Consider the following 21759-nt stretch of genomic DNA (forward strand, 5'->3'; position numbering starts at 1 on the left):
GGAAACTAAGGGTACTATGCTTAGATTCAAATACTTTTAAATTTACTTGGAGAGGGAAGAGAACATAGTTCTCTAATCAATACAATAGTTCAGAAAACATACCATTTGGCACAGCTTTTCAGAATCTATCAAATTTCTCAGAAATATAACTCAGCAACTCTGCCTCTGTACCTTTGCTGCATCTTGGGCTGCCGTTTGGCCGAATACACCCATCATCAACATGAGCTGGGCTGAGCTTTGGGAAACCCACATGGGCCTCGTCTGGCTTTTCCAGCTCGTCCTTCCTTCTGCCTGCCAGGCCAACGGTGCCAGCACAGCACAGTCCCGGAATTGGCCCTGACTCTCCCGTCTCTAGGGGACCAGAGACTGAGTTCCAGACAGGTCCTGGGAGAAAGGGGGCTGCCGACCAGTAGTATTGCAGGGAGGATACAGAACTTTACTCCTATCATCACCCTAGAAGACTCCTTAGAGGAGGTGTAGGATGAGGGTTGGCAGGCAGCAAAGGGTGGCTAAAGGGATCTGTGGGAGGGAGGAAGGAAGGACCACACCTAGAGAGAGGGAGGAGTCAGGAAGGGGGGGGGGGACTTAACCAGTCAAAAGGATCAAATTCCTCCAGGGTGAACTCTGAGATAGGTTCTAGGGATTTGCGGCACGGAAAGGCCGAGTAAAGGGAGTCAGAGACGAAGACTCTGTCACTCCACCTACACGTGGCCCAGGTCCTCTGAGAGAGTCCAGCAGGCAGCAGAGCCAGCGGGAGCCGCCTCCTTCAGGGCCCCCACCTTCCTGCCCCTTCTTGCCCCTCAGTGCCTGCTGGAAAGCCAGACAGGGGGAGAAGACGATGGAGCCAGACAGGACTCAGATAAAACTTGACCCCAGGTGAGTGAGGGCAGCAGGCCCAGAGCCAGGAGCCAGTTGCTAAGCTGTGGAGGCCCCTATCTCATTGGACTGTCCCTCCCTCCCTCTTAGGTCCTTTGGCTCCCAGGACACAGAATGAGGCAGACTAATAATGGTTTGGCTGTCTCCAAGGTCCTGTGGGTTTGGGCCAGTGTGTGATCTTTCAGAGCCTTGGTTTTGTCCCTCGACTGGGAAGAGAAAAGTCTCAGAGGTAGGGGCTGTGAAGGGCATGCACAGAGCCCCATCCAGCTGTGGACTCACCCCTGGTGCTAAGGGTCCACTCTTTCTGTGAGGCTCTGCTCTTTCTCTATTGTCAGCCACTGGACTGCTGCCCCAGTGGAAGTGGAGAGAGTGGACTGTGGGCCCTTTGGGCCCCTAGGCCAATCCTGCCCCTGGCCTAGGCGGCACCTGCCTTACACACTAGCCTGGGCCAATTTCCTCTAAGAATCAGGGCGCCAAGGGGAAATGTACAAGCAGCCCAAACTCAGGAGTGTTTGAGGGAGTGTCAAATAACTGATGTTCCTTCTGGTCCCTCCCCGCCTCCCCAATCCTCATATTCTGAATGTAGGTTGGTGTCTCTACAGGTACACGGCAGATCTTCTGGAGGTGCTGAAAACTAATTTCAGCATCCCCTCTGCCTGCTTCTCTCTCGCTCCCACTGCTGCCCAACTTCTGAGAGGTAAGTCAAGGCCCCTCCCCAGAGAGAACCGAAAGGAGGACATGAGCACCCCGGGAGGAAGCTGGGACAGCTGAGGGAAGCTGAAGACAGGTGGTCCTGAGCTGGCCAGCCTGGAGAGTATCTACATATCATGGTTCAGGCCTTGGGGAAGAACAACCCCTTAAGGAGCCAATGGGCCAAAAGAAGAGCATGACCACCTAGCCAGGGAGATACAGCTGCATGTTGGGCCTCCCACAAACCCCAACCTCAAAGCTCATTCAAGTTGGGGACGCTGGCTTGGAGCGTTTTTCAAATCCCGGAGCCATCCAGGGAATCGAGATGGTGCCTAAATGATGCAAGACCCAACAAATCCCCTAGGGGACTGTATAAGAGCCGCTTTGGGAAAGGGTCTGCATCATTCTAGAGGGGTGGTTATTATGAATAATGTTCTTAACACTTAGGGGAACCTGTACAAATACTCTGACGGTGTTGGACAACTAGATCTTATACTGAATCGCTTTTGAACGTGAAAAGCCATTTATTTCCTGGCCACCTAAAATATGACAACCAGATGACCCTAGCACCCTTATAGCAAATGTGGCTCCCGTCCATATTTCATTTTGTCTTCCTACGGCATGACTAACCACCTCTCAGACTTTCATGAATAGGAGTCTGTGTCTCTATGGAATCCTTACTGTTTTTTCCCCAGCCTCCTTCTGGATGTCGTCACCTCAGTGCATAGACTTTCCGAACAACAGGATGTGGTCAGTGTGGATTAGAAGGCAGACACGGGCATGTGCTTGGACAAAGCTCAGCCTTGTTTCAGAGCAAATGACAACTGCCGGGGTGTCCAGAGAGGCTCTGCAGCTGCTGTGGGGTTTGTGCCAGTAGGTAGCTGCCGCGTCCGGCTCCAGGAACCTCTTGTTCAGAGTGCGGCTCTTCCCTTAGATGAGCAGTTGTCAACCGGAGGCAATTTTGTCCCCCAGGGAACCTCTGGCAATGTCTAGAGACGGTTCATTTGCCACAGCTAGAGGGTGCTATTGGCACCTGGTGGGGAGAGGCCAAGGATGCTGCCCTGAATACAGAGGAAAGCCCCCCACAACAAGGAGTTGTCTTGGCCAAAGTGTCAATAGCGCTGAGGTTGAGAAACCCTGCCTCACACAGTAAAAATCGATCTCACCTGGCTTTGCCGCGGAATGTGCGAATGGGAGCACCCAGGATGTTCAAAGTAGGGAGACCATGCTGGGTCCCGTAGTCTTGCGAGCTGCCTGTTTGCGGGGGGGGGGGGGGGGGCGTGGAATGTCGGAACGGGTAAGCAAACTGGAACGTGGAGAGCAGGCAGTGGGCACTGCTGAGGTGGTGGTGGAGGCAGAATGAGCAGGCAGATTCTCCACACACGGAGGAGCTTGATCCGGCAGGATTCCAGGTCGCTGGTGAGGAGGCAGAGGACAACTGAGAGGGCTGGACAGGTGAGGTGGGGCCTAATGAGCGTCAGGCAGAGAAGTTGTACTTTATCCTGTGGAGAGAAGGAGGGCTCTAGACTGGGAGGGGCTAGAGAGTGCTTCAAGGTAATTAATCAGTAATCAGGATGGACTTCAGGGAGGAAGAGCCTTGAGAAGCAGGGGCATAAATTGGAGGTTATTGCCCCAGCCCAGCATGAGGAACAAGAGTCTGAGCCAGAACGGTGTCAGGGAAAGAAAGGGAAGTTTGGAAGACAAAGGTTATCTAAAGAAAGAGGAGGCAATCTGGTCAATACCGATACAAGGTGAGCGAAGGAAAAAGAGACCTGGGGAGCTGGGCAGGGTGATGGCATGACACGGAGAGTCAGGAAGCCAGGAAGAGGCACCCACTGAGGATGTGGCAAGAACCCTTCCTCCTCTGTTAGTAAACCGTTGCTCCTTAAATTCAATGCCATTTAAGAAAAAGCTATTTTGGGGGCGCCTGGGTGGCGCAGTCGGTTAAGCGTCCGACTTCAGCCAGGTCACGATCTCGCGGTCTGTGAGTTCGAGCCCCGCGTCGGGCTCTGGGCTGATGGCTCGGAGCCTGGAGCCTGTTTCCGATTCTGTGTCTCCCTCTCTCTCTGCCCCTCCCCCATTCATGCTCTGTCTCTCTCTGTCCCAAAAATAAATAAAAACGTTGAAAAAAAAATTAAAAAAAAAAGAAAAGAAAAAGCTATTTTGGAAGAACCTTTCAGTAATCTGGTTTTTTGTTTTTTTTTTTTAATGTTTATTCATTTATTTTTGAGAGAGAGAGAGAGAGAGAGAGAGAGAGAACACAAGCAGGGGAGAGGCGGGGGACACGGAATCTGAAGCAGGCTCCAGGCTCCGAGCCGTCAGCACAGAGCCTGATGGGGGGCACAAATTCACGAGCTGTGAGATCATGACCTGAGACGAAGTTGGACGCTTAACCGAATGAGCCACCCAGGTGTCCCCAAAAATCTGTTTTTGAAATGCCTGTGATATGATTGCAATTGTAATCCCTCAGGATTTTTTTTTTTAATGGGCTGATCCAAACATTTGTGTGAAAGAGTGAAGGGCCAAGAAAAGCCAAGACAATTTTGAAAAAATGCAAGGAGCGTACCTGCCCTCCCAGGGATTAAGGTTTACAAGAAGACTAAGCCATGAGGCAGTAAGTGCAAGGGTCCAAACAAGTGCAAAATGGAACAGAACAGAATGCCCAGAAAGAGAGCCCACTGGGGAATGTGCTCTATGACAGGACATTACACACCTCAGCGGACAGAATGGACTCTTCAGGAAGTTACCTGGACTATGTATCTGTCCCTATTGCAGTATAGCTCCAAAGTATCTTCAATCCACACGGCTTAAATACCTAAATGTAAAATGCAAACTTTTTTACAAAAGAAAATACAGAAAGGTATCTTTATGATCGGGAGTAGAGAATTTCTTAAATAAAACACAAAAAAGCACAAATGATCATGGAGATTGGCTACATAAGCAAACAAACAAACTTCTATATAACTATAAACACTATAAACAATGCTAAAAGCCAAACCATAGACTGGGAGAAGATATTTTCAAGCCCTAACCAACAAGGGATAAGTAGTCAGTATAAGAAAAATTACCCAATAAAAGTTGTGTAAAATATGTGAACAGATAGTTCATAGCAGAAGAAACACTAATGACCAATAAATATACAAAAAGATATTCTATTTTGTTAGGATTTAAGGAGCCCTGAATTAAATAATGGCACGTCATTTGACTACAATGAATTTGAGGTAACAGTGAGCACTCGTGGGCCGCTGGTGGGAGTATAATGGGGACAACCACTGTGGAGACTGATTAGCTCTCTACGGCACTGAAGATGCTCATCTCCTCCAGCCCAGAAATTCTGATTTTAGACGTATGCATAAAGGAACTGTCCTAGGGGCACCTGCATGGCTCAGTCTGTTGAGCATCCCACTCTTGATTTCAGCTCAGGTCATGATCCCAGGGTCTTCGGATCAAGCCCTGCATTGGGCTCTGCCTTGAGTATGGAGCCTGTTTGGAATTCTATCTCCCTTTGCCCCTCTCCCTGGCTCACTCTCTCTCTCTCTCTCTCTCTCTCTCTCTCTAAAAATAATAAATAAATAAATAAATAAATAAATAAATAAATAAATAAAATAAGGGAACTCTCCTATATGTGCTAAGGAGACATGTCCAAGAGTACATATTGAAGCATTTGTTTATCATATGAGAATAATATCATGAAAATAATGTTGTGTGGAAAAAAACATTTTGCAGGATGATGCCATTTATATAGATTTTTTATTAATTAATTAATTAATTTATTTATTTATTTATTTATTAAGTGGGTTTCACACCCAGTGTGGAGCCCAACACAGAGCTTGAACTCACAACTCTGAGATCAAGACCTGAGCTGAGATCAAGAGTGGGAAGCTTAACAACTGAACCACCCAGGCACCGCCATACAGATTTTTTTAAATACAAAGCAATATAGTATGTTGAATATGCACATATGTTGTGAAAAACTAAAACCGTAAATGAAAAAGATATACACTAATTTCAGAACAGTAGTTAGCTCTGAGAGGTGAGGTGTGGAAGGGAAAATGATCCAGGGGGTGTGTACAGGGGCCTTCAGATACATCTGTAATGTTTTTTTTTTTTTTCTAAAAATAACTTTTGAGGCAAAATTGGCAATATTGTAACACTCTTTAAAATGGGTTATGGGTATATTCATGTTTGCTCTATTCTCTTTATTTTTGAAATTTTTGTAATTTAATAAATTATTTTAATTTATAAAAAACCATTTTTGACAGGCTGTGATGAGATGTTCGTTTTAAAAGTATAAAATTTTATTATACTATAAAATTATACTATTGTAGTAATATAATATGTATGCACTTTAACCAGGGTGTTTTTTAAAGCTACTTTTTATTGAACAAATACTACATGCCAGGTGCTGTGCTAAGAGGTTAATGAGAGAATGAATAACCTGTCCAAGGTCAAGAGCAAGTAGTAAGTGGAATTTTTCTCTGAACTCTGATTCCAGAAACTGTGTTCTTAACTTCCATGAAAACAAAATGCAAAAATGAAAATAACTTTTGGTTAGGAACTAGCTGGAATTATGGATCATACTCTTCCAAAATTTTAATGTCCTTATATCATTTTCATTATTTAAAAAAAAAAAGTAATCTTCACTATTTCAGAGACAGTGGGACATTTGCTAGTTGCTAAAGGTATAATTGTATTCAAAATGGCCAGTTAGACAAGCATTTCCCACAGTGTGTCCCTTGGAGTACTAATCTCAAGTAGTGCTTCATGAACACAGGATCTACAAAAATAAGTTTTGTAAAATCTGTATTCTATAACCTCCAGTAGGAAATTAACAGTGTAAATCAGATTAAAAAGTTGAGTATGGGAAGAAACACGTTTAATTTTGTTTAAGGCATTTCCACAAATCCTTTGGCCATAGAACAGTTTTGTCCCATAATATCTGTTAAGATGCGAAAAAATAAGATCGGGGACGATCTTCAAAGAAGATATATGAGTTTCATGGAGAGCAGGAGCTCTCTTTCTTAGCTTTTGTGCTGCGGCAGTGGATACAAGAGCCTGCAGATGGCACAAGTATGAGAAAGAATATAAAGTGCCAAAGCCAGCAGTTAGAAGAGATTGCAAAAGCATTTGGGTACTGAACAGTCAGAATATGCCCCCAACCCACCTTCATAAACTGAAACAACTTTTTAGGGTTGCATTTGATTATTTATAGCACTCCACATTCCTTCCCATAGTCATGTGAACACACACCAAGAGTCAATGTGGGCCTAGCCAGAAACCCCTGGATTGAAATCCCAGCCCCATAACTTCCAGGTTGTGTGACCATGGCCAAGGTGCTTAACTCTCTAAGCCTGGTTTCCTGGAAAAGGCTATAAAATGGGGATGATCCATAGGAATTCTCATGGGGTTATTTCTTTCATTCAACAAATAGCCACAGTTGCTGTTCCAGGCACTTAGAGATGGAACAGAGAACAAACAAGCTTGACAAAGTCCCTGCCTTCTTGGAGTTTACACAGTTGGGGGAGGAGCGCAGGAGAAGGCAGCAGAAAATAGGCAAGTAAATAAATATGTAAATAACTTCACCATGAGAGGCAGATGGGGACAATAACACACTCGGAGAAGGCTGGCTGAGAAGGGGCACTTGAGCGGAGAGCTCAGAGAGAAGCCAGCCACAGGCAATTCAGGGAGAAAAGCTGAATGGGCAGAAACCAAGTGCTACCAAGTTCTGGAGGTGGGCACAGCTTCTATGGCTATCGGGAGGCTGAAGGAGGGGTAGGGAAATCCCAAACCTCAATAAACAGAGAAGAGTTGAGCTGGTGTTTGAGATTGGAAAACACAGGGTGTGGGAGAGGATGAGGGATCAGTGCCTGAGACCTAGGGACAGAGGTCAGGAAGGGGACCGTGGTTCTGGGCGTCAAGGTGGGGCAGATTTTCAAGGAGGAGGGAGCAGTCAAGACAGTTAAGACTGGGAAAATTAAAAAAAAAAAAAAAAAGTGGGGGGAGGGGCGGGCGGTGCATCAGGGTGGCTCAAGTGGTTAAGGGCTGACTTCGGCTCAGGTCATGGTCTCATTTATGACCATCGTTCGTGGCCAGATTCCTGAGTTTGAGCTCTGCTTCAGGGTCTGTGCTGACAGTTCAGAGCCTGGAGCCTGCTTTGGAATTTGTGTCTCCCCTTCTCTCTGCACCTCCCTAGTTTATTATCTGTCTCTGTCTCTGTCTGTCTCTCAAAAATAAACAAAAAAAAAGAAGAAGAAGAAGACAGTGAAGACTGGGAAGGGCTTTGGCCTTGAATGGCTTTTGAAAGGGCTCTCCCCGAGCTGGTGAGGACAAGGTCAAGGAGGGGTGGGGAAGTCAGGCCCTGAGCGACCTCCAGCAGTGACTTACCTTTCCAACAACAGACATGAGTTTTTAGAAATCTACTGAATTAATTTTGGTATCTGCCTATCTGGACTTTATCTTTTGTGAGTATTTTTTCTTTTTAATTTTTTTTTCAACGTTTATTTATTTTTGGGACAGAGAGAGACAGAGCATGAACGGGGGAGGGGCAGAGAGAGAGGGAGACACAGAATCGGAAACAAGCTCCAGGCTCTGAGCCATCAGCCCAGAGCCTGACATGGGGCTCGAACTCAAGGACCGCGAGATCGTGACCTGGCTGAAGTCGGACACTTAACCGACTGCACCACCCAGGCGCCCCAATGAGTATTTTTTTTAACATAAATATTTCCGTTGTAAAAAATAATTCAGATTCAGTAAATCTGAAAATCCAGAAAAGTAGAAGGAGGAAGAGCCATCTATACTCCCGCCACTCAGAGACAGGCACTGCAAATACCTTGGTGTTAGTTCCCCCCCCCCCCGTTTTTTTTTTTTTAATGTTTTATTTATTTTTGTGAAAGAGAGAGATCACAAGCGGGGGAAGGAAAGAGAGAGAGGGAGACACAGAATCCAAAGCAGGCTCCAGGCTCTGTTGGAGCTGTCAGCACGGAGCCCCACATGGGGCTGGAGGAACAGTGAGGTCATGACCTGAGCCAAGGTTGGCCGCTTAACCAGCTGCAGCACCCGGGCCCCCCCAGTGTTAGTTCCTTTTTCCATGCTTTTATTTAGCATTAGTTGAAATCATGCCATACCTCCAATCTTATGTCCTGTTTTTAGAAGGATGACATCATATGAATTTTTTCACATTATTATATATTTGACAAAATGTGCCCTTTTAAAAAAACATAGTTTTGTTATAAAATACAGATTTGTTATTGAATAATTGAAAATTATAGAAAAGAAGGGAAAAATCACCTATTCTTGTCACCCAAAGACAGCATATTTAATATTTTCTTTGTATATTTCTAGGCATTTTTCTGTGAAATGATTTTTTAATGTTTTTATTTTATCAATGTAGTATGCGAACATGGTTTAAATTTCTAATAATACACAAGAGCTACTAATGCAAATCAATCAGTCCTCTGCTCTATCCATTCTCATTTCTAGTCTTCCTCCTTTTTTACCTAATGGTTCTTCTGGTAGTTACCTTCCGATCACCCATATGTGCACACCATTGTTTCCCAAAGGATCAATTTTGGGCATCATCTGTGGCTGCCTCTACGATACATAAGGCTTCAGCACACACAGCATGGACCTTCTCCCATTCTCTCCATACAATTATGTTAATATTTTTGGTTGGTTATCTTTATAGATTTACTATCCATTTAGTTTATTTCTTATTCTGCCAACCAGGGCCGTATTTCTTGATTTTCCATTTTGTGAGATAAAGATATTAGTGCCCCACTCTTTCTTCCAACTCTTTTCTACCTTTCTCTCCCCAAACATGGTTATAATTTTACTGGGCTAATTTTGCAATCTTCTTTGCTGACATAAGATTTTTTTAGGTATAAGTTACATATAGTAAAGGATAATGATCTCAAGTATGTAATATGATGCATTTTTACTTATGTGTAAATCTGTGAAACCAGCATCTCGGTCAAGAAAATGGGAACTTCCAGCATCCAGTAGGGTCTTTTGTGCTCCCTCCTTAGTTCATATGCCTTCTAATACCGCTATTCTTTTTTTTTTTTTTTTTTTTAATGATTTTATCTTTGAGAGAGAGAGACAGAGCACTACTTGGGGAGGGGCAGAGAGAGAGGGAGACACAGAATCCAAAGCAGGCTCAGGGTCTGAGCTGTCAGCACAGAGCCCAGTGCAGGGTTAGAACTCACGAACGGCGAGATCATGACCTAAGCTAAAGTTGGACACAACCGACTGAGCCACCCAGGCGCCCGCCTGAGACCACTATTCTAACCTCTACCTCCTCTATGGATCATTTTTCCCTATTCCTCAATTTATATAAACAGACAGTTATCAAACAGTATGTACTCTTGTGTCTGGCTTCCTTCCCTCACCATTATGTTTTTAAGATTGATCCATCCTGTTGCCTGTTTATTCTTTTTAATTGCTGTGTGATATTCTATTATGGGAATGTATCACAATTTACAATTGACCTTTGAACAACATGAGTTTGAACTGCATGGGTGTGCTTAACACAAGGATTTTTTTTTTTAAAGTTTATTTATTTTGAGAGAGAGAGAGAGATAGAGAGCCAGGGAGGGGTAAAGAGGGAGGGAGAGAGAGAGAGAAAGAGAGAGAGAGAATCCCAAGCAGGCCCTGCACTGTCAGCGCAGAGCCCGATGTGGGGCTCAAACTTAAGAACCATGAGATCATGACCTGAGCCGAAACCAAGAGTAGGATGCTTAACCAACTGAGCCACCCGGGCGCCCTTATGAGGATTTTTTTCAATAAATATATGTATAGTAGTGCATATATATTTTTTCTTCCTTATGATTTTCTTCATAACATTTTCTTTTCTCTAGGTTACTTTATTGTAAGAATACAGAATATAATACACATAACATACAAAATAAGTGTTAATTAACTACGTTATCAGTAAGGCTTCTGGTCAACCGTAGGCTATTAGTAGTTAAGTTTTGGGGAAGGCAAAAATTATATGCAGATTTTCAACTGTGCATTGTTCAAGGATCAACTGTATTTTATTTGTATTCTTGTTGAATCAATATGAGCTATTTCCAGTTTGGGCCATTATGAATAATGCTGCTCTGAGCATTCTTCTGGTGATTATAAGCACTCATTTCTATTGAATAGGTGTCCAGAAGTGGAATTTCTGTGTCATAGGGTAGGTGTATGTTTAGCTTAAAGGCATACTACCAACTGCTTTCCAAAGTCATTGTGCCACTCCCAGCTGAAATATATGAGAGTTCCATTTTTTCCTTATCCTCATCAGCACTTGGAATCATGAGTCCTTTTAATTTTAGCCCTGTTGGTGGGTATATAATGGCATCTCGCATTTGTATTACCCTGATGACTATTGACATTTAGCGCCTTTTATGCTTCTCAAACATTGAGGTACTTTTTTTCGTGAAGTAACTGTTTAGGTCTTTTTTTTTTTCTTCATTTAAAAACATTGTGTTGTCTTTTTCTTACTGATAGGAATTCTTTATATATTACAGATACAAGTCTTTTGTTGGATATCTGTATTGCAAGTAACTTCTCTCAGTCTGAGATTGTCTTTTCATTCTCCTAATGGTTTCTTTCGACAAATAAAAATGTTTAATTTTAAGAAAGTCCAATTTATCGATTTTTAAACTTATGGGTCGTGCTTTTGTGTCCTATTTTAAAAGATCTTTGCCTAGCTCAAAGTCATGAAGATATACGTCTCTGTTTTCCTCTAAAAACTTTATTGTTTTAACTATCACATTTAGGTGTTTTTGTATGATATGAGGGAGCAGTCAATGTTCTTTTTTTATCCCCCAAAGGATATCCAGATAACCCAGAACTCTTTCTCAAAAAAAAACCACTCCATGGCCAAAATGAACAAATCAGGAGACTATAGATGCTGGAGAGGATGTGGAGAAACGGGAACCCTCTTGCACTGTTGGTGGGAATGCAAATTGGTGCAGACGCTCTGGAAAGCAGTGTGGAGGTTCCTCAGAAAATTAAAAATAGACCTACCCTATGACCCAGCAATAGCACTGCTAGGAATTTATCCAAGGGATACAGGAGTACTGATGCATAGGGCCATTTGTACCCCAATGTTCATAGCAGCACTCTCAACAATAGCCAAATTATGGAAAGAGCCTAAATGTCCATCAACTGATGAATGGATAAAGAAATTGTGGTTTATATACACAATGGAATATTACGTGGCAATGAGAAAAAATGAAATATGGCCTTTTGTAGCAACGTGGATGGAACTGGAAAGTGTGATGCTAAGTGAAATAAGCCATACAGAGAAAGACAGATACCATATGGTTTCACTCTTATGTGGATCCTGAGAAACTTAACAGGAACCCATGGGGGAGGGGAAGGAAAAAAAAAAAAAAGAGGTTAGAGTGGGAGAGAGCCAAAGCATAAGAGACTCTTAAAAACTGAAAACAAACTGAGGGTTGATGGGGGGTGGGAGGGAGGAGAGGGTGGGTGATGGGTATTGAGGAGGGCACCTTTTGGGATGAGCACTGGGTGTTGTATGGAAACCAATTTGTCAATAAATTTCATATAAAAAAAAAAAACACTCTTTTCCCCATGAATTGTAGTGTAAATTTTGTCGTAAATCAAATAACCATATATGTGGGGTCTGTTAATGCATTTTTTTTGTTTTTTTGAATGTTAATAAGTTATTACTCTTCTCAAGAATTATTACATATTCTTTACAAAGATTTTTTTTTATGGCACAAATTTTTCAGATCTCGATAATTAATATTCAGTTAGGTACTTTATTTAATAATTCCAATATTGTTGGGCACTTGAGTTGTTTATAACTTGGGGCTATTAGTCAATATATTATAAACATTATCTTTTAATGGAGCAAAAATAATATATCACAGTTATTTTGCTCTTATCTGACGACTAAGCAGATTGACTGTTTTCCCACATGTCCTGAACTGTGTTAATATCTTTTTCCATTTATTTGCAAGTGTCCTGTTTTTGTTATCAGTTCTCTTTATCTAATAAAGATCTTAAACTTGAGTACACATTTATTAAAAAGCTTTTTCCCTCAGTCTGTTTGCTGTCTATTTCTTTTAAACACTTAGAAAGAAGTTTACACACTTCATATTAAATTTGACCATCATTCTCTTTGTGATTTCTCAGATTACTCCTAAGCTTAAGAAGGTTTTCCCTCTCCAAAATCTTCATGAAAATACAATTCTCTCTCTCTTTTTTTCTCTCAATTTTTCCTGTTTGATTTTTTTTGTTTCTTTTTTTTTTTTTTTTTTTTAACTTACATCCAAATTAGTTAGCATCTAGTGCAACAATGATTTCAGGAGCAGATTCCTTAGTGCCCCTTACCCATTTAGCCCATCCCCCTTCCACAACCCCTCCAGTGGCCCTCAGTTTGTTCTCCATATTTATGAGTCTCTTCTGTTTTGTCCCCCGCCCTGTTTTTATACTATTTTTGTTTCTCTTCCCTTATGTTCATCTGTTTTGTCTCTTAAAGTCCTTATATGAGTGAAGTTATATGATTTTTGTCTTTCTCTGACTGACTAATTTCACTTAGCATAAGACCCTCCAGTTCCATCCACGTCGTTGCAAATGGCAAGATTTCATTCTTTTTGATTGCCGAGTATATATATACCTCCATTGTATATATATAGCACATCTTCTTTATCCATTCATCCATCGATGGACATTTGGGCTCTTTCCATACTTTGGCTATTGATAGTGCTGCTATAAACATGGGGGTGCATGTGTCCCTTCAAAACAGCGCACCTGTATCCCGTGGATAAATGCCTAGTAGTGCAATTGCTGGGTCGTAGGGTATTTCCATTTTTAGTTTTTTGAGGACCGTCCATACTGTTTTCCAGAGTGGTTGCACCAGCTTGCATTCCCAATCCTGTTTGATGTTTAAAGACATCCCTTTAATCTATCTAGAATTATCATGATATATGACAGACTTAATGGGTATCTCCATGAGTGTTTGAAGTACTCATTTTTGTTGTAAAGGGTAAAATCATATTTAAAAATCCTCTGATGTTTGTATTTTAAAAGTTTTGAAGAGGAGAAGGTAAAGTCTTTTTAGTAAAGGACTGCAACCAGTTTTTTAATGTCCAAACCTTGTTTGTTATCCTCTGACCATTACCAGGTGAGCTTGTTGAAAATGCAGATTTCTGGGTCCATCCCAGATCTATTAAAGCAGCATCTCTGAGGGTGGGACCCAGATATCTAATTTTTTTTAATTTTTTTTTAACATTTATTTTTGAGACAGAGAGAGACAGAGCATGAATGGGGGAGGGTCAGAGAGAGGGAGACACAGAATCTGAAACAGGCTCCAGGCTCCGAGCTGTCAGCACAGAGCCCGACGCGGGGCTCGAACTCACAGACTGCGAGATCGTGACCTGAGCCAAAGTCGGCCGCTCAACCGACTGAGCCACCCAGGTGCCCCCAGACATCTAATTTTTAACAACGCCTCAAATGACTGCAAGAAACACTAAAGAGAGCTACTGGACCACATTTAAGACTAATTATGAGGCCAACACGAGCCATATGTCCTTGGGGTCTTTACTTGTATCCATTTCTCTTTGGTTAAATTCCCATCCTAACGTCCCAGTTTCGTGACATAATTTTGAAATCAAATTTAAACGGCTCTAAAGTATATACCATTCATTACATTCTGCTTTAATTATAATGTTAATTGGTCCATGTTTGCTAACATGACACCGTTTACTGGAAGTAGTAAAGTTGAATAGGCCCTGCCAACCTCCTAATTCAAAATTTTTGCTCGTTATGTAAAAACTTGTTTGGTGTCTATATCCTGGTTGAGGTAAGCCTTACCATACCTAGAATCATCTGCTCTAGTCTCCCATCCATTCAGAAGAATGACTACTTTTTAGCTACATGCTAAGGTCTAAGAAAATGCCATTCTTCTGCATGGGTGGAAGCCTAGACCAGATAATTCTAGATATGGTAAAGCAATTTAGATCCAAGTGAGAAAGTCCACACCTCCTGCCCCTCATCCCTGGTCTTTAGTTAACAAGAGTCTGCCTTCTCTTTCTACTTTAGCCTTGGGCCCTGCAGAAATTGCCCTCACAGTCATTATGACTCTGCTTGCCCTGGGCTCGGTCACCATCTTCGTGGAGGATGCTGTCTACCTGTACAAGAACACCCGTTGCCCCATCAAGAGGAGGACTTTGCTCTGGAGCAGCTCTGCACCCACGGTGAGGGCCTTGTAGCTGCCCTTTGGGAGGGAATAAACAAGAGACAGGAACCGTTCTGGGAATTCCTCTAAACTCAGCATTTCAAGCCAGCAAAGGGTTGCCTGCCTCTACCCACTTAGGATGGGGGTTTGTAATGCGATCTCCATTTGCAGTCAGGACACCCTGCCTGGGTCAACAGGCAGTGGGACACAGCTTGAATTCTGGAGTTCTTTGAATTCTCAGAGACAGCTAGAGGAACTGCTCACCCCACCAGCAGCCCCACTCACTACCTCCCCACCACAGTATCATTGTTAAAAGCAAGCTTCCTTCCTACACAGGCAAGCAGTGGTTCCTCAGACGGGAGGGAGGCAAAGAATTTTCTTTCCCATGGGGACAACGCAACTCTATCCTTGCATTAGAGACCTTTATAACCCACTCTGGTAGCCATTGTATAGGTCTCTGACTTGTTCCTAGGTCATAAGATTAGACTTCCGTTTCCTTGTGGTAAGGTCTGTGTGTGTGTGTCTGGAGCGGAGAATGGAGCCCTCGAGGTCCTTTTCTAGCAGATGACACCTGCCTGGGCCATCTCGAGTCATCAGAGATGCTCTAGTAACATGTGGCATTGAAAAGGAAGGGCTGGATCTGGATCCAGTTCCTCCCAAGGATGAACTCGCCTACTCCTACTCCGGGGATATGGGATGAGATAGTCTTCAAAATGACATTTTGACTTACAGTGACCAGCTGTCTCTAACCCTAGATATAGAAGGAACTGACTACTCCATTAAAAAGAAAAATTAGTTGATTTGATTGTTCTTCCAGATGGCCACTTTTGAGTAATGCTGCCTCATGTGTTCGGGTTTTGCTTCCTTGAGCTTTTGCCACAAAAATTTGAGAGGGTGAGCACAAAGACTCCCTTCTTGCCCCAACCAGCTTCTTGCTTGCCTTCAAGCAGGTCGTGTCTGTGTTCTGCTGTTTTGGTCTCTGGATCCCTCGTTCCCTCATGCTTGTAGAAATGGCCATAACTTCGTGAGTGTCCTGCCCCACCCCCAGCTCTGCGGTGGGTACCCTTTTGCTCCCCACTCACCCAGGACTCCAGAGTCTGCATCTTCTTTTATCCCCTGTCCCTTCCATAAATCCCTGCAAATCAATTGATCACGAGTCTAGCCCCTTTCAACTTGTGCTAATCCGGGTCTCTTGAACTTCTGCTTCTCTTCATCTTCAGTCACCATTTTGTTCACATAGGCTCAAATTCCCCTCTTCCTCAGCCCCTGGACCCTGTCCTCTCCCTCTTGCTGGCTCACACATTCCAAATGCCTGGTCCCTACTGGACCCCCCCAGTGAGCCCCACCTCTCCTTCACCCTTTGCAGTCTATATGTCTTTGGCAGCAAAGGGGTATCCCCTTACCTGGCCACCTCCCCCTCTGTGAAGCTCACCTCTACTCCCACTCCAGGTTTTACTCAGTATGCTTTTATCTGCTGATGCTGGTCATGGTGGAAGGCTTTGGTGGGAAGGAGGCAGTAATAAGGACACTGAAGGACACTCCGATGATGGTCCACACTGGCCCCTGCTGCTGCTGCTGCCCCTGCTGCCCCCCACTCATGCTCACCAGGTAAGGTGGGAGGGAGAGGCAGAACTGAGGAACAGGTTAGCCTCTCTCTTCACTCTCACAAGAGTCTCTGTGGCTCCCTCGGCCCTGCTTCAAGCCTCTTGGAATCAGGTTTGTATGGGACAGAGCCAGTGGCGAAAGGGCGGGCATCCCGCAGCCAGCACCCACACATTAGGCACCCACCCAGGGGTGAGGGGAGCAGAGGAAGGAGAACTCCAGTTTCCATCACTTAGGCTCACTGCTGCCTACACACTTTACCACACTGGACTTTGGGCTACTTACTTGTCTCTTATGCCCATTTTGGTTAAAGAGGTTGGGGTCAACTTTCTGATAGTCCTTGCTCAAAGGGCAGCATTCTGGTCAGATGAGTGGGAGGCAAGAAGAAGGTTCCCAGTGCTCTCCACATTCTGGCTTCTTCCTACGTCCCCATCCATTTAGCCATTTTGGTGTCTATTATGACAGACACGCTTGAGCCCGGGATCCCAGTGAGGGAGCTGGAAGGTCTTCTTCAGGTGGACACTTTATGGGTTCATGTTCCCAACCCTCTTCTTCCTTTAGGAAGAAGCTTCAGCTGCTGATGTTGGGTCCATTCCAGTATGCCTTCTTCAAGATAACACTGAGCCTGGCGGGCCTGTTTCTCATCCCTGATGGCATCTATGACCCAGCAGATGTAAGCCAGGAGTAAGGGGCAGCAAACTCCAAGACTCAGTACCTCTGAGCTCTAAAAGGAATAGCTGGAGCCAACATCCCCTGATCCAGGGCTCCACAGACAGGGTAGTCCCGGCAACAGTGTGGCCATAGAAAAGGTAGAGGCTTGGACTCTGGTGGGGAGAGGAGAGTGGAATAGGCCAAGGCTTTGGGGCTTTTTATTTATTTTTTATTACCTTTCCCACCATGGAAGAGGAGAAATAGAAGGAGAAAAGGACTTTCCTTCCTCACTGACTACTTTCTGATCTGCCACCAGATTTCTGAGGAGAGCATAGCTCTGTGGATCAACACTCTCCTCGGTGTGTCCACCCTGCTGGCCCTCTGGTCCCTGGCCATCCTTTTCCGTCAAGCCAAGCTGCACTTGGGCGAGCAGAATATAGGAGGCAAATTTGTTCTGTTCCAGGTAACTAGAATTGGGGTTAGGAGGTGAGACTAATAAAGGCAAAAAGCAGGTCCGGGAATCTTGTTAAGCCTCGGTTTCCGGTGAGATCTGGAAAAGGATCCCTGCCCCTTCCCAGTTTTTGCTTTTCTTGTGCTGTAATAGTTTCCTAGCGCTGCCCTAACAAAATATCACAAACTGAGCGGCTTAAAACAACAGAAATGTATCGTCTCATAGTTCTGGAGGCTAGAAGTCCAAAATCAAGGTGTCAGCCAGGCCACGTTCCCTCTGAAATCTACAAGGGAGAATTCTTCCTTGACGTCTCCTAACTTCTGGTGCTTTGCCAGCATCACTGATTTTGCCTCCGTTATGACATGGCACGTGTCAGGGTCTTGTGTCTCTTTTCCTCTTCTTAGACAACAGTATATTGGAATAAGGACCCACCCTACTCCAGCACGTCCTCATCTTAACTGATTACATCTAACTACACCGGAACAATGATGCTCTTTCCAAATAAGATCATATTCTGAGGTCCTGGGGGTTAGGACTTCAACATATCATTTTAGGGGACCCATTTCAACTTGTAACAGATGTATTACCAACCTTGAATTCTTCTACTTTTTCTTTTTTCTTTTCTTTTCTACCCAATACTTCCTAAAACTCTGTAATCCACCACCACCACTAGCTTCGGCATTATCATAGTTATGAACTACCTACACCACATGCTAGGCACTTTTCGTACATTACATTTGAATTTGCACAACAATCTTTGGAGTCATTATTATTTCTATTTTACAAAGGAGGAAACTGCGACCCAGAGATATTATTGGGCTTCCTCCGAGGCACATATGTATGGGGCTAAAATTTAAACTTAGATCTGACTCCCAAATCCACCCTCCTTCGCATTACATTGTCTCTTCACCTTCACACCTCTTCTGAAAATTCTCTGCAAAGCACATTTGTTCACTTTTTACACTTTCCATTCTCTTAAGCCCAGATAACTTCCACCAAATACAATGACTTTAAATTTTTTTGATGTTTTTTTTTTTTTCATTTATTTTTGAGAGAGACCGAGTACAAGCGGGGGAGGGGGCAGAGAGAGAGGGAGACACAGAATCTGTAGCAGGCTCAGGCTCTGAGCTCTCAGCACAGAGCCAGACGAGGGGCTCAAACTCACAAACTGTGAGATCATGACCTGAGCCAAAGTCGGACACTTAACTGACTGAGCCACCCAGGCGCCCATAAATACAATGACTTTTAATCCAATCTTGTTTTCCTTCTCTCCCCATTCTGTCTCCTTGCTAGGCCCTTCTTCTACTCCCAAGGCATAGTGACTGCTTTGTAGTCAACAGAGTGATTTCACATAAATTCTCATTTGATCTAAGCAGATGCCTGCAAAATGTGAATTTCCAGGCACATAAGAGGTAGAATTGAAGGAGAGGCCGGAAGAGCCTGAAATGGAGTCAGGGACTGAAAGGGCAGGAAGGATCTGGGCCCCGGAAGCACTTAGGGTCATGCCACAAGGTCAAGGCCCTATGATTGCAGAGCCTGCCTGTGATTATTGTGGGACATGCTGAGTCTGTCTTTAAAAGGATGACGTTTCATAAAAGTGCAGTCAGGGAGGGCAAGTACTAAGGCAAATGGTGTTGCTGGAGCCTCTGGACAGAGATTTTCTTTTTCTTTTTTTTTTTCTCTTATTGTATTAAAATATACATAACATACGATTTGGCGTTTTAACCATTTTTAAATGTACAGTTCAGTGGCATTAATTACGTTCACATTGTGGTGCAGTCATTATTAGCACCATCCATTTCCAGAACTTTTTCATCTTCCACACAGAAACTCTGTACCCGCTGAACATTAATTCCCCATGTCCCGTGCTGCTCAGCCCCAGGCATGGCAGAGATTTTTCAAAGGGCACCTTCATGGCTAATTGTCCATCATTCTAGGAGCAGGGATCTCAGATACTTGAGCCAGATGGAAATAGTCTCCTCTAACCATCCATCCTTTTCATCCATCGAGTGCTTGTTAGTATCCGTGGCTGAAATGGGGAAATAAACACGAACCCCCAATCAGTTCTTGTTTCTTGTCTCAAACGTTCATAAAATATTGGATAGAAGACAAGATTGTAATTTGCCTAAAGATCAAAACACCACAAAATTTTACTCGGGTGAGTTTCAACCCTCTGCAACTGCACAGATCTAAAGATCAGCCGAGCGCACAGTGGAAGAGCAAGCACAGCGGTGGGCCAGCGGGCCGCAGTGCCACCGCCGCTGGGCCCAGCCTGCCCTTGTCTCTCCTCTGGTCCACAGGTGCTCCTCATCCTGACCGCCCTGCAGCCATCCATCTTCTCAGTCTTGGCCAACAGCGGGCAGATTGCTTGTTCACCTCCCTTTTCCTCTAAAGTCAGGTCTCAAGGTGAGCACACAGGGATTCCTCTCCCATTCCGGGATTGGCGAGAAGGGAGGGCCAGGGAAGAGCGGACCTTAGAACAGAGGTGGGGCCATCCTGGTTTCTATGCAGGATACTCAGAAATGGATCTCCCAGAAATCCTAGTGAGGCTTTCAGGAGAGAGTGACTCCTCTGACCACACAGAGGAGAGCTATAATCCCAAAGCTTGAGGCCAGCCCTGGTGGCCGACCCAGGAAGCCATGCGCTCAATTGTTAGCTCCTGGGAGAGGAATGGCTGTGGTTTGGAAGCAGAAGGTCAAACTGATACAACACACACAAAAAAGGGTTTAATGTTAGCCTCAGACTGCAGAAGGTAGAGAGCCAAGTTCTGGTTCTGGCTCTACCATTCATCCGGTACGTTATTTACGACAACTTAATATCTCTAGGCTTGGTTTGAGGATAAACTGGAGAAAGTGTTGCTGAACTCATATGCCAGGGCTGCTAGGGGGATACCACCTCTACCATTTAGCATAACCTACATTATATTTCACTCTACACTGCAGTGATGAATTGCCACCTTCTCATACTGGAGACTTTTGTAATGACTGTGCTGACACGCATGTACTACCGAAGGAAAGATAACAAGGTTGGATATGAGCCTTTCCCTTCCCCAGACCTGGATTTGACTTCAAAGCCTGAGGTGGACAGTTTGGACAGTGAGCCTGTACATATTAAACGGGCACAAGATTTCCTCACTATCCCTCAACCTTGACCAAATGGGGATGGATTCCATCATCAGCACAAGCTGGCAGATTACATTTGACTATAGGAATGAAGGAGAATTATGGACTAGGATGCAATTATTTTGGATCTTGCCTGGAGAAGGTATTTTAGGTTTTATAATAAACAAACAGGATAGAGTTTAAAACTCTGTAACTGGGTACATCGCCTCTGTGGGTGACACTATTAGCCCTTGAAGCTTGTATATTGAAAGGTCACTCCGAGTTTTCCTAAAGCCAGTGAAAAGGAGGAAAGTATATGGTAGTTTGCCTAGTATAAGAACAGGAGTAGAACTGAACCAGGTACCCCTATGTTTATTGCAGCATTATTTACAACAACCAAGACTTGGAAGCAACGTAAGTGTCTATCAATAGATGAACGGATAAGGAAAGTATGGTGTGTGCATGTGTCTGTGTGTGTGTGTGTGTGTGTGTGTGTGTGTGTGTGTGTGTATGGAATATTACATGGCCATAAAAAAGGATGAGATCATGCCATTTGAGACAACATGGATGGGTCTACAGGGTATTATGCTAAGTGAAATAAATCAGACTGAAAAAGATAAATACCATACAATTCCACTCATAAATGGAATAAAAAAAATAAATAAATGAAAAGCAGAATTGGAACTATAAATAGAAACAACAAATTGATGGTTGTCAGAGGGGAGGGGGTGGGAGGTTGGACAAAATGGGTAAAGGGGACTGGGAGATACAGGCCTCCAGTTGTGGAATGAGTAAGTCACAGGAATAAAAAGCAGAGCATAAGGAATATATAGTTAATGATACTGTGGTGAACACAGTGTAATGTATAAACTTGTCAAATCACTAAGTTGTACACCTGAAATTAATGTAACATTGTGTGTCAACTAAAAAGAAAAAAAAGAACTCAACCAGGCAAAATAGTACAAACCCAGTGTCCAATAAACCAGGCTTCTGAAGAAGAGATGGAAGCCTGATGGATTCTGAATGACAGATGTGCCATTAGGGCACTGAGGACATTAGACCTCACAGATCTGGACCAGCCTCCCTTTGTGGGACAATAGCTTCTGTGCAAAGCTGAAAAAGGATTTTCCTAATAATATGGTCATGGGACAACTTTGAGGAGACAAATCAGGATGCAAAGGCAAAGAAATTGAGAG

General features: G+C 43.8%; 1 protein-coding gene across 1 annotated transcript; it reads left to right on the top strand.

The window, feature by feature from the left end:
* The first annotated feature begins 583 nt into the window (after nt 1-583).
* Nucleotides 584-20774, top strand: SLC51A (solute carrier family 51 subunit alpha). Its single transcript, XM_003991737.4, has 9 exons — nt 584-876; nt 1479-1573; nt 14623-14777; nt 15709-15782; nt 16208-16366; nt 16922-17033; nt 17328-17474; nt 19763-19868; nt 20405-20774. The coding sequence occupies exons 1-9, from the start codon at nt 839-841 to the stop codon at nt 20611-20613; spliced, it is 1095 nt and encodes a 364-aa protein (XP_003991786.1). The 5' UTR covers nt 584-838; the 3' UTR covers nt 20614-20774.
* Nucleotides 20775-21759: the final 985 nt, after the last annotated feature.

Source organism: Felis catus, chromosome C2 (genome assembly GCF_018350175.1).
Source record: "Felis catus isolate Fca126 chromosome C2, F.catus_Fca126_mat1.0, whole genome shotgun sequence".
Classification (NCBI taxonomy): Eukaryota; Metazoa; Chordata; class Mammalia; order Carnivora; family Felidae; genus Felis; species Felis catus.

Coding starts and splice junctions, on each gene's coding strand:
- SLC51A (XM_003991737.4), top strand. CDS start 839: ATGGAGCCAGACAGGACTCAGATAAAACTTGACCCCAG. Junction 14,778..15,708: donor GGAGCAGCTCTGCACCCACG/GTGAGGGCCTTG, acceptor GCCTTCAAGCAG/GTCGTGTCTGTGTTCTGCTG. Junction 15,783..16,207: donor GTAGAAATGGCCATAACTTC/GTGAGTGTCCTG, acceptor CTCCCACTCCAG/GTTTTACTCAGTATGCTTTT.